The sequence below is a fragment of the Oncorhynchus keta genome, chromosome 13 (assembly GCF_023373465.1).
Source record: "Oncorhynchus keta strain PuntledgeMale-10-30-2019 chromosome 13, Oket_V2, whole genome shotgun sequence".
Classification (NCBI taxonomy): Eukaryota; Metazoa; Chordata; class Actinopteri; order Salmoniformes; family Salmonidae; genus Oncorhynchus; species Oncorhynchus keta.
The window spans coordinates 3,373,447-3,385,718 of NC_068433.1; the positions used below are offsets into that span (position 1 = coordinate 3,373,447).

A 12,272-nucleotide genomic window follows, 5' to 3' on the forward strand; every position below is an offset into this window, starting at 1 on the left:
GTTTGTATAGGTATCCGGGTGGTCAGTAATGTGTTTGTATAGGTATCCGGGTGGTCAGTAATGTGTTTGTTTGTGTAGGTAGGTATCCGGGTGGTCAGTAATGTGTTTGTGTAGGTATCCGGGTGGTCAGTAATGTGTGTGTTTGTGTAGGTATCCGGGTGGTCAGTAATGTGTTTGTGTAGGTATCCGGGTGGTCAGTAATGTGTTTGTGTAGGTATCCGGGTGGTCAGTAATGTGTGTTTGTGTAGGTATCCGGGTGGTCAGTAATGTGTTTGTGTAGGTATCCGGGTGGTCAGTAATGTGTGTTTGTGTAGGTATCCGGGTGGTCAGTAATGTGTGTTTGTGTAGGTATCCGGGTGGTCAGTAATGTGTGTTGTTTGTAGGTATCCGGGTGGTCAGTAATGTGTGTTTTGTAGGTATCCGGGTGGTCAGTAATGTGTGTGTGTTTGTGTAGGTATCCGGGTGGTCAGTAATGTGTGTGTGTGTATGTATCCGGGTGGTCAGTAATGTGTGTGTGTATAGGTATCCGGGTGGTCAGTAATGTGTGTTTGTGTAGGTATCCGGGTGGTCAGTAATGTTTGTGTTTGTCAGTAGGTATCCGGGTGGTCAGTAATGTGTGTTTGTATAGGTATCCGGGTGGTCAGTAATGTGTGTTTGTATAGGTATCCGGGTGGTCAGTAATGTGTTGTGTTTGTGTAGGTATCCGGGTGGTCAGTAATGTGTGTTTGTGTAGGTATCCGGGTGGTCAGTAATGTGTGTTTGTAGGTATCCGGGTGGTCAGTAATGTGTGTTTGTGTAGGTATCCGGGTGGTCAGTAATGTGTGTTTGTGTAGGTATCCGGGTGGTCAGTAATGTGTGTTTGTATAGGTATCCGGGTGGTCAGTAATGTGTGTTTGTATAGGTATCCGGGTGGTCAGTAATGTGTGTTTGTATAGGTATCCGGGTGGTCAGTAATGTGTGTTTGTGTAGGTATCCGGGTGGTCAGTAATGTGTGTTTGTGTAGGTATCCGGGTGGTCAGTAATGTGTTTGTGTAGGTATCCGGGTGGTCAGTAATGTGTGTTTGTGTAGGTATCCGGGTGGTCAGTAATGTGTGTTTGTGTAGGTATCCGGGTGGTCAGTAATGTGTTTGTGTAGGTATCCGGGTGGTCAGTAATGTGTGTTTGGTATCCGGGTGGTCAGTAATGTGTGTGTTAGGTGTAGGTATCCGGGTGGGTGGTCAGTAATCAGTAATGTGTTTGTATAGGTATCCGGGTGGTCAGTAATGTGTGTTTGTATAGGTATCCGGGTGGTCAGTAATGTGTGTTTGTAGGTATCCGGGTGGTCAGTAATCCGGGTGGTGTGTTTGTGTAGGTATCCGGGTGGTCAGTAATGTGTGTTTGTATAGGTATCCGGGTGGTCAGTAATGTGTGTTTGTGTATAGGTATCCGGTGGTCAGTAATGTGTGTTTGTAGGTATCCGGGTGGTCAGTAATGTGTGTTTGTATAGGTATCCGGGTGGTCAGTAATGTGTGTTTGTATAGGTATCCGGGTGGTCAGTAATGTGTGTTTGTGTAGGTATCCGGGTGGTCAGTAATGTGTGTTTGTATAGGTATCCGGGTGGTCAGTAATGTGTTTGTGTAGGTATCCGGGTGGTCAGTAATGTGTTTGTATAGGTATCCGGGTGGTCAGTAATGTGTTTGTGTAGGTATCCGGGTGGTCAGTAATGTGTTTGTGTAGGTATCCGGGTGGTCAGTAATGTGTGTTTGTATAGGTATCCGGGTGGTCAGTAATGTGTGTTTGTTTTGGTATCCGGGTGGTCAGTAATGTGTGTTTGTAGGTATCCGGGTGGTCAGTAATGTGTGTTTGTAGGTATCCGGGTGGTCAGTAATGTGTGTTTGTATAGGTATCCGGGTGGTCAGTAATGCCGGGGGTGTGAACCCGCTGGCGTGCGCTGCCGCTATACAGGAAGTAGTCAAGAAAGCGGGACTTGATCTCAAGGTCGCCGTGGTGACTGGAGATGACCTCATGGCTCTGGTATGTACTCTCAAATCAAATCCTATTTTATTGGTCACATACACATGGTTAGCAGATGTTAATGTGAGCGTAGCGAAATGCTTGTGCTTCTAGTTCCGACAGTGCAGTAATATCTAACAAGTAATCTAACAATTCCCCAACAACTACCTGATACACTCAAATCTAATGGGATGGAATAAGAATATGGACGGCTGAGTGACGTAGGCAAGATGATATAAGATGCAATGAGATTATTTTATTTTAATTTTACCTTTATTTAACCAGGCAAGTCAGTTAAGAACATATTCTTATTTTCAATGACGGCCTGGGAACAGTGGGTTAAACTGCCTGTTCAGGGGCAGAACGACAGATTTGTACCTTGTCAGCTCGGGGGTTTGAACTTGCAACCTTCCGGTTACTAGTCCATCGCTCTAACCACTAGGCTACGCTGCCGCCCCAATGAGTAATGTCAGATATGTAAACATTGTCAAAGCGACTGGTGACTTTCTCTGTAGGCCCTGCCTATGCTCCTAGTTGGTATGGCCTGCCCTGCCTATACTCCCAGTTGGTATGGCCTGCCCTGCCTATGCTCCCAGTTGGTATGGCCTGCCCTGCCTATACTCCCAGTTGGTGTGGCATGCCCTCTGTGTGCTGTTGAGCAGTCTGATGGCCTTGAGATAAAAGCTGTTTTTCAGTTTCTCGGTCTCAGCTTTGATGCACCTGTACTGATCTCGCCTTCTGGATGATAGCGGGGTGAACAGGCAGTGGCTCGGGTGGTCGTTGTCCTTGATGGTCTTTATGGCCTTCCTGTGACATCGGCTGGTGTAGGTGTCCTGGAGGGCAGCTAGTTTGCCCCTGGTGATGCGTTGTGCAGACCGCACCACCCTCTGGAGAGCCTTGCGTTTGAGGGCGGTGCAGTTGCCGTACCAGGCGGTGATACAGCCCGACAGGATGCTCTCAATTGTGCATCTGTAAAAGTTTGTGAGGGTTTTAGGTGACAAGCCAAATTTCTTCAGCCTCCTGAGGTTGAAGAGGCACTGTTGCGCCTTCTTCACGATGCTGTCTGTGTGGGTGGACCATTTCAGTTTGTCTGTGATGTGTACGCCGAGGAACTTAACTTACTACCTTCTCCACTACTGTCCCGTCGATGTGGATAGGGGGGCTGGGGGGGCTCCCTCTGCTGTTTCCTGAAGTACACAATCATCTCCGCTCTTTGTCATCATTTCATTCAATGCAATTCTCTATTGCTTTGCATTGTCGGGGTAGGTTCCTTGTTCCTGGTCAATCATTGGCTAATTGGTGAAATCAGCAGCCAGACAATATCTTCTTTAAGTAAATCAATAAAACCTTTATTAATTGCAGACAGAAGTTGACAATAGAAACACATATGTATGTTTCAGAGTTCTGCAAAATAAAACAGGTCAAAGTTGCTTTTATATACTTGCAGTCAACCCCTTGTGATGTAACTGCCTACATCAACACCTTCTACTCATGAGACCATGCCCATGCATATACAGTAATTTTCCATTCACGTTAGTTAGACAAACTTGCAGGAGAAAACGATAGTGTTAAGGGCTCAGCAGTAATTTTCCATTCACGTGTGGCTTACAGTGGTGTGTCTGACTTGTCTCTTATCTATAATATTCCCCTGCAGGTGTCTGTGTCTGTGTATATTGTTTAGCCTTGAGGCACTTTCTCACAGACACCCTGTTTTGACCGCAATAACTCACACATCTGCTCAGACCGTTTCCTATAAGAGGCAGAGACTAGAAAAGAACTGTGGAACAATATTAAACCTCATAATGCATATATATATATATTGCTAATCTGTGGTCCAGGACCCTAGGGTCTTATAGCCCTTCCCCTTCTATTAATACAACATAAGCATAATCAATTATTATAAAACATCAATCATTTTGTGCAGCCCCTATCATGACCCCAAGGTGACCCCATTAGCATAGATTGCCAACGCCTCTCCTACCTTTTCTCTCCTCCCTCCTTTCCTCTCCTCCTCCCTCCTTTCCTCCTCCCTTCCTCCTTTCCTCTCCTCCTCCCTCCTTTCTTCTCCTCCTCCCTTCTCTCCTCTCCTCCAGAAAGGCAGTCTGTCTGAGGTGAGAATGGCTGATGGGGTGAGCAGGTCTAAGCTGCCTACAACCGTCCACAGTATGAATGCCTACCTGGGGTAAGTCTGGGAACAATAGAAACACAATACTGAACTGTTATATACTGTTAGACCAATACTGAACTATTATATACTGTTAGACCAATACAATACTGAACTATTATATACTGTTAGAACAATACAATAATCTTCAATCTGAACCTCCCTCCGAACTATTATATACTGTTAGAACTCTCTCTCCCTCCCTCCGCCCCACTCTCTCTCCCTCCCTCTCTTCCTCTTCCTCCGCCCCCCACTCTCTGTCTCTCTCTCCCTCCGCCCCCCTCTCCCCACTCTCTGTCTCTCTCTCTCCTCCGCCCCACTCTCTGTCTCTCCCTCCCTCCGCCCCACTCTCTGTCTCTCCCTCCCTCCGCCCCACTCTCTCTCCCTCCCTCCGCCCCACTCTCTCTCCCTCCCTCCGCCCCACTCTCTGTCTATCCCTCCCTCCTCCCCACTCCTCTCTCTCTCCCTCCGCCCCACTCTGTCTCTCCCTCCCTCCGCCCCACTCTCTCTCCCTCCCTCCGCCCCCACTCTCTCTCCCTTCTGCCCCACTCTCTGTCTCCCTCCCTCCGCCCCACTCTGTCTCTCCCTCCCACCGCCCCACTCTCTCTCCCTCCTCCCCACTCTCTCTCTGCCTCCGCCCCACTCTCTCCCTCCCCCCCTCTGTCCCAGTCGGTCTCACCCTCCCTCCCTCTGTCCCAGTCGGTCTCACCCTCCCTCCCTCTGCCCCAGTCGGTCTCTCCCTCCCTCCCTCTGCCCCAGTCGGTCTCTCCCTCCCTCCCTCTGCCCCACTCTCGGTCTCTCCCTCCCTCCCTCTGCCTCACTCTCGGTCGCTCCCTCCCTCCCTCCGCCCCACTCTCGGTCGCTCCCTCCCTCCCTCCGGCCCCACTCTCTGTCTCTCCCTCCCTCTGTCCCACTCTCGGTCTCTCCCTCCCACCGCCCCACTCTCAGTCTCTCCCTTCCTCCTCCCCACTCTCTGTCTCTCCCTCCCTCCGCCCCACTCTCTGTCTCTCCCTCCCTCCCTCCGCCTCACTCTCTGTCTCTCCCTCCCTCCGCCTCACTCTGTCTCTCCCTCCCTCCGCCCCAGTCTCTCTCTCCCTCCCTCTGCCCCTCTCCCTCCGCCCCCACTCTCCCTCCCTCCGCCCAACTCTCTGTCTCTCCCTCTCTCCCTCCCTCCGCCCCACTCTCTGTCTCTCCCTCCCTCCTCCCCACTCTCTCTCTCCCTCCGCCCCACTCCGTCTCTCCCTCCCTCTGCCCCTCTCCCTCCGCCCCCCTCTCCCTCCCTCCGCCCCACTCTCTGTGTCTCTCCCTCTCTCCCTCCCCCCGCCCCCACTCTCTCTCTCCCTCCCTCCCCCCCACTCTGTCTCTCCCTCCCTCCGCCCCCACTCTCTGTCTCTCCCTCCCTCCCCCCCACTCTCTGTCTCTCCCTCCCTCCGCCCCACTCTCTCTCTTCCTCCCTCCGCCCCACTCTCTGTCTCTCCCTCCCTCCACCCCACTCTCTGTCTCTCCCTCCCTCCGCCCCCACTCTCTCTCTTCCTCCCTCCGCCCCACTCTCTCTCCCTCCCTCCGCCCCACTCCGTCTCTCCCTCCCTCTGCCCCTCTCCCTCCGCCCCACTCTCCCTCCCTCCGCCCCACTCTCCCTCCCTCCGCCCCACTCTCTCTCCCTCCCTCCGCCCCACTCTCTGTCTATCCCTCCCTCCTCCCCACTCTCTCTCTCCCTCCTCCCCACTCTCTCTCTCCCTCCGCCCCACTCTGTCTCTCCCTCCCTCCGCCCCCTCTCTCTCCCTCCCCCGCCCCCTCTCTCTCCCTTCTGCCCCACTCTCTGTCTCTCCCTCCCTCCGCCCCACTCTCTCTATCCCCACATTCTCCCACTATCCCTCCCTCTTCCATTCTCCTCCTATCCCTCCCCTCACTCTCCCTCTATCCTTCCCTCCCACCACTCTCCCTCTATCCTTCCTTGCAAATAGTTAAACTACAAAAGGGAAAATTAATCAACATAAATATAGGTTTTATTTACAACCAGTTGCACTTTTCTTGTGGCAACAGGTCACACATCTTGCTGCTGTGATGGCACACTGTGGTATTTCACCCAATAGATATGGGAGTTTATCAAAATTGGATTTGTTGTCAAAATCTTTGTGGGTCTGTGTAATCTGAGGGGAAATATGTCTCTCTAATATGGTCATACATTGGGCAGGAGGTTAGGAAGTGCAGCTCAGTTTCCACCTCGTTTTGTGGGCAGTGAGCACATAGCCTGTCTTCTCTTGAGAGCCAGGTCTGCCTACGTAGGCCTTTCTCAATAGCAAGGCTATGCTCACTGAATCTGTACATAATCAATGCTTTCTTCAATTTAGGGCCAGTCAGGTATTCTGCCACTGTGTACTCATGGTGTACCCCCTCTTCCCCTCTCTCCACAGTGCAGTGCCCATCCAGAGGTGTCTAGACCTGGGGGCTGACATTGTAGTCACAGGGAGATGTGTGGACAGTGCTGTCGCCCTAGGACCTCTTATGCACTCTGTAGGTTACTGTGTGTGTGTGTGTGTGTGTGTGTACTCATCCCTCTCGTGTCCACATCTGTTCTTGTACCAGTCAAAACACTCCTCAGACCTCCTCCGGGAAACAGATGAAACTGATTTTAAACATCTTTATTTATTTACATTGGGAGTTTTTGCGTGTTGTCTTGGGTTGGGATGGAATGTGATGGGTTGGGATGTGATGGGATGGGATGGGATGTGATGGGTTGGGATGTGATTGGTTGGGTTGGGATGTGATGGGTTGGGATGTGATTGGTTGGGATGTGATGGGTTGGGATGTGATGGGATGTGATTGGTTGGGATGTGATGGGTTGGGATGTGATGGGTTGGGATGTGATGGGTTGGGATGTGATTGGATGGGATGTGATTGGTTGGGATGTGATGGGTTGTGATGGGTTGGGATGTGATTGGTTGTGATGGGTTGGGATGTGATTGGTTGGGATGTGATTGGTTGGGATGTGATTGGTTGGGATGTGATTGGTTGTGATGGGTTGGGATGTGATTGGTTGGGATGTGATGGGTTGGGATGTGATTGGTTGGGATGGGTTGTGATGGGTTGGGTTGGGATGTGATGGGTTGTGATTGGTTGGGATGTGATGGGTTGTGATGGGTTGGGATGTGATTGGTTGGGATGTGATGGGTTGTGATGGGATGGGTTGGGATGTGATTGGTTGGGATGTGATTGGTTGGGATGTGATTGGTTGGGATGTGATGGGTTGGGGTGTGATGGGTTGGGATGTGATTGGTTGGGATGTGATTGGTTGGGATGTGATGGGTTGTGATGGGTTGTGATGGGTTGTGATGGGTTGTGATGGGTTGGGATGTGATTGGTTGGGATGTGATGTGATGGGTTAGGATGTGATGGGTTGTGATTGGTTGGGATGTGATGGGTTGGGATGTGATGGGTTGTGATGGGTTGGGATGTGATTGGTTGTGATGGGTTGGGATGTGATTGGTTGGGATGTGATGTGATGGGTTAGGATGTGATGGGTTGTGATTGGTTGGGATGTGATGGGTTGGGATGTGATGGGTTGTGATGGGTTGGGATGTGATTGGTTGTGATGGGTTGGGATGTGATTGGTTGGGATGTGATGGGTTGTGATGGGTTGGGATGTGATGGGTTGGGATGTGATTGGTTGGGATGTGATTGGTTGGGATGTGATTGGTTGGGATGTGATGGGTTGTGATGGGTTGGGATGTGATGGGTTGTGATTGGTTGGGATGTGATGGGTTGTGATGGGTTGGGATGTGATTGGTTGGGATGTGATGGGTTGGGATGTGATGGGTTGGGATGGGATGGGATGGGATGTGATGGGATGGGTTGGGATGTGATTGGTTGTGATGGGTTGTGATGTGATTGGTTGGGATGTGATTGGTTGTGATGGGATGTGATTGGTTGTGATGGGATGTGATGGGATGTGATTGGTTGTGATGGGATGTGATGGGATGTGATGGGATGTGATTGGTTGGGATGTGATTGGTTGTATTGTGTTATCTTTCTGACAGTTTGGGTGGAAGCAAAACAACTATGACCTGTTGGCAGCTGGGAGGTAAAAACACACTTTGATATTTTGTTTGTTTCCTTGCATGAGAACAGTGAAGGTAACTATGAGGCATGAGCACAGTGAAGGTAACTATGAGGCATGAGCACAGTGAAGGTAACTATGAGGCATGAGCACAGTGAAGGTAACTATGAGGCATGAGCACAGTGAAGGTAACTATGAGGCATGAGCACAGTGAAGGTAACTATGAGGCATGAGCACAGTGAAGGTAACTATGAGGCATGAGCACAGTGAAGGTAACTATGAGGCATGAGCACAGTGAAGGTAACTATGAGGCATGAGCACCGTGAAGGTTACTATGAGGCATGAGCACAGTGAAGGTTACTATGAGGCATGAGCACAGTGAAGGTTACTATGAGGCATGAGCACAGTGAAGGTTACTATGAGGCATGAGCACAGTGAAGGTAACTATGAGGCATGAGCACAGTGAAGGTAACTATGAGGCATGAGCACAGTGAAGGTAACTATGAGGCATGAGCACAGTGAAGGTAACTATGAGGCATGAGCACAGTGAAGGTAACTATGAGGCATGAGCACAGTGAAGGTAACTATGAGGCATGAGCACAGTGAAGGTTACTATGAGGCATGAGCACAGTGAAGGTTACTATGAGGCATGAGCACAGGGAAGGTAACTATGAGGCATGAGCACAGTGAAGGTAACTATGAGGCATGAGCACAGGGAAGGTTACTATGAGGCATGAGCACAGTGAAGGTAACTGTAAGGCATGAGCACAGTGAAGGTAACTGTAAGGCATGAGCACAGTGAAGGTAACTGTAAGGCATGAGCACAGGGAAGGTTACTATGAGGCATGAGCACAGTGAAGGTAACTATGAAGCATGAGCACAGTGAAGGTAACTATGAAGCATGAGCACAGTGAAGGTAACTATGAAGCATGAGCACAGGGAAGGTTACTATGAGGCATGAGCACAGTGAAGGTAACTATGAAGCATGAGCACAGTGAAGGTAACTATGAAGCATGAGCACAGTGAAGGTTACTATGAGGCATGAGCACAGGGAAGGTAACTATGAAGCATGAGCACAGTGAAGGTAACTATGAAGCTTGAGCACAGTGAAGGTAACTATGAGGCATGAGCACAGGGAAGGTTACTATGAGGCATGAGCACAGGGAAGGTTACTATGAAGCATGAGCACAGGGAAGGTTACTATGAAGCATGAGCACAGTGAAGGTAACTATGAAGCATGAGCACAGTGAAGGTAACTATGAGGCATGAGCACAGGGAAGGTAACTATGAAGCATGAGCACAGTGAAGGTAACTATGAAGCATGAGCACAGTGAAGGTAACTATGAAGCATGAGCACCATGAAGGTTACTATGAGGCATGAGCACAGTGAAGGTAACTATGAGGCATGAGCACAGGGAAGGTTACTATGAGGCATGAGCACAGGGAAGGTTACTATGAGGCATGAGCACAGTGAAGGTTACTATGAGGCATGAGCACAGTGAAGGTAACTATGAGGCTTGAGCACAGTGAAGGTAACTATGAGGCATGAGCACAGGGAAGGTTACTATGAGGCATGAGCACAGGGAAGGTTACTATGAGGCATGAGCACAGTGAAGGTAACTATGAGGCATGAGCACAGTGAAGGTAACTATGAGGATAAGCCATTCCAGAATACAGTAGTTTAAGTGATCTTTAAACCTTGCTCCCTCTCTCAGTCTTGCAGGCCATCTCATAGAGTGTGGTGCCCAGGCAACAGGTGGCATATTCACGGACTGGCACACAGTACCGGACTGGTGAGGACATCATACGGTTATTTCCTGTCCCAATGCTATCTCCATCTACTACCTCTTATGAGAGAACAATATTATACACTAATGTCTTATCTTTCTTACCTCTTACCGTTGAATATAATACGGTTACTACTACTGCTACCAATACTACTACTGCTACCAATACTACTACTGCTTCCAATACTACTACTGCTTCCAATGCTACTACTGCTACCAATACTACTACTGTTACCAATACTACTACTGCTACCAATGCTACTACTGCTACCAATGCTACTACTGCTACCAATACTACTACTGCCACTGCTACTGCCAATACTACTACTGCTACCAATACTACTACTGCCACCAATGCTACTACTGCTACCAATACTACTACTGCTTCCAATACTGCTACTGCTACCAATACTACCAATGCTACTACTGCTACCAATGCTACTACTTCTACCAATGCTACTACTGCTACCAATACTACTACTGCTTCCAATACTGCTACTGCTACCAATACTACTACTGCTACCAATGCTACTACTGCTACCAATGCTACTACTGCTACCAATACTACTACTGCTACCAATGCTACTACTGCTACCAATACTACTACTGCTACCAATGCTACTACTGCTACCAATGCTACTACTGCTTCCAATGCTACTACTCCTTCCAATGCTACTACTGTTACCAATACTACTACTGCTACCAATACTACTACTGCTACCAATACTACCAGTACTACTACTGCTACCAATACTACTACTGCTTCCAATGCTACTACTGCTTCCAATGCTACTACTATTACCAATACTACTACTGCTACCAATACTACCAATGCTACTACTGCTACCAATGCTACTACTTCTACCAATGCTACTACTGCTACCAATACTACTACTGCTTCCAATACTGCTACCAATACTACTACTGCTGACAATACTGCTACCAATGCTACTACTGCTACCAATGCTACTACTGCTACCAATACTACTACTGCTACCAATGCTACTACTGCTACCAATGCTACTACTGCTACCAATACTACTACTGCCACTGCTACTGCCAATACTACTACTGCTACCAATACTACTACTGCTACCAATGCTACTACTGCTACCAATACTACTACTGCTACCAATACTACTACTACTACCAATACTACTACCCAATACTACTACCAGTACTACTACTACTACTACTACTACTACCACCAATACTACTACTGCTACCAATGCTACTACTGCTACCAATACTACTACTACTACTACTACCAATACTAATATTACTACCACTACTACTATTACCACTACTACTACTACTACTACTACTACTACTACTACTACTACTACGGCTACAATACTACTACTGCTACCAATACTACTACCGCTAATACTACTACCGCTACCAATACTACTACAACTACTACTACTACTACTACCACCAACACTACTATTACTACTACTATTACCAATACTACTACTACTGCCAATACTACTACTACTACTACTACTACTACTACTATTACTACTACTACCACTACTACTACTACTACTACCAATACTACTACCACTACTACTACTACTATTACTACTACCAATACTACTACTACTACCACCAATACTACTACTACTACTACCAATACTACTACTACTACTACCACCAATACTACTAATATTACCAATACTACTATTACTACTACCAATACCTATACTATTACCACTACTACCAATACTAATACCACTAATACCACTACTACTACTACTACCAATACTACTACCACCAATACTACTACTACTACTACTACTACTACTACTACTACTACTACTACTACTACCAATACTACTACTACTACTACTACTACTACTACTACTACTACCAATACTACTACTACTACTACTACTACTACTACTACTACTACCAATACTACTACTACTACTACTACTACTACTACCAAATCTACTACAACTGACTGACTCTCTCCCTCCCTCTTCTCTCCCCCCTTCCCCCCTCTTCACTCCCTCCCCTCTTCCCCCACTCCCCCTCCCTCTTCTCTCCTTCCCCCGACTCCCTCCCTCCCTTCCCCCCTACTCCTCCCCCTCTCTCCTTCCCCCCTACTCCCCTCCCTCCCTCTTCTCTCCCTCCCCTACTCCTCCCCCTACTCCCCTCCCCCTCCCTCCCCTACCCCCTCCCTCTTCCCCTACTCCCTCCCTCTACTCCCTCTCCTTCCCCCTACTCCCTCCCCTCCCTCCCTCTTCTCTCCCCCTACTCCCTCCCT

General features: G+C 48.6%; 1 protein-coding gene and 1 long non-coding RNA gene across 2 annotated transcripts in view; both read left to right on the forward strand.

Annotated features, from left to right (window-relative positions):
* Positions 1-1,851: 1,851 nt before the first annotated feature.
* Positions 1,852-12,272, forward strand: part of lratb.1 (lecithin retinol acyltransferase b, tandem duplicate 1) — a 60,364-nt gene continuing 49,943 nt past the window's right edge. Inside the window, exons 1-5 of the mRNA XM_052459067.1 lie at positions 1,852-2,013; positions 4,086-4,174; positions 6,571-6,670; positions 8,194-8,237; positions 9,929-10,006. Coding sequence (XP_052315027.1) covers positions 1,867-2,013; positions 4,086-4,174; positions 6,571-6,670; positions 8,194-8,237; positions 9,929-10,006 — 458 coding nt within the window. The 5' untranslated portion in view covers positions 1,852-1,866. The remainder of the gene's footprint in view (positions 2,014-4,085; positions 4,175-6,570; positions 6,671-8,193; positions 8,238-9,928; positions 10,007-12,272) is intronic.
* On the forward strand, positions 8,300-9,868 carry LOC127906629 (uncharacterized). The gene is made up of 3 exons (XR_008062143.1): positions 8,300-8,513; positions 8,654-8,821; positions 9,830-9,868. It is a non-coding gene; the product is annotated as an uncharacterized LOC127906629 (long non-coding RNA).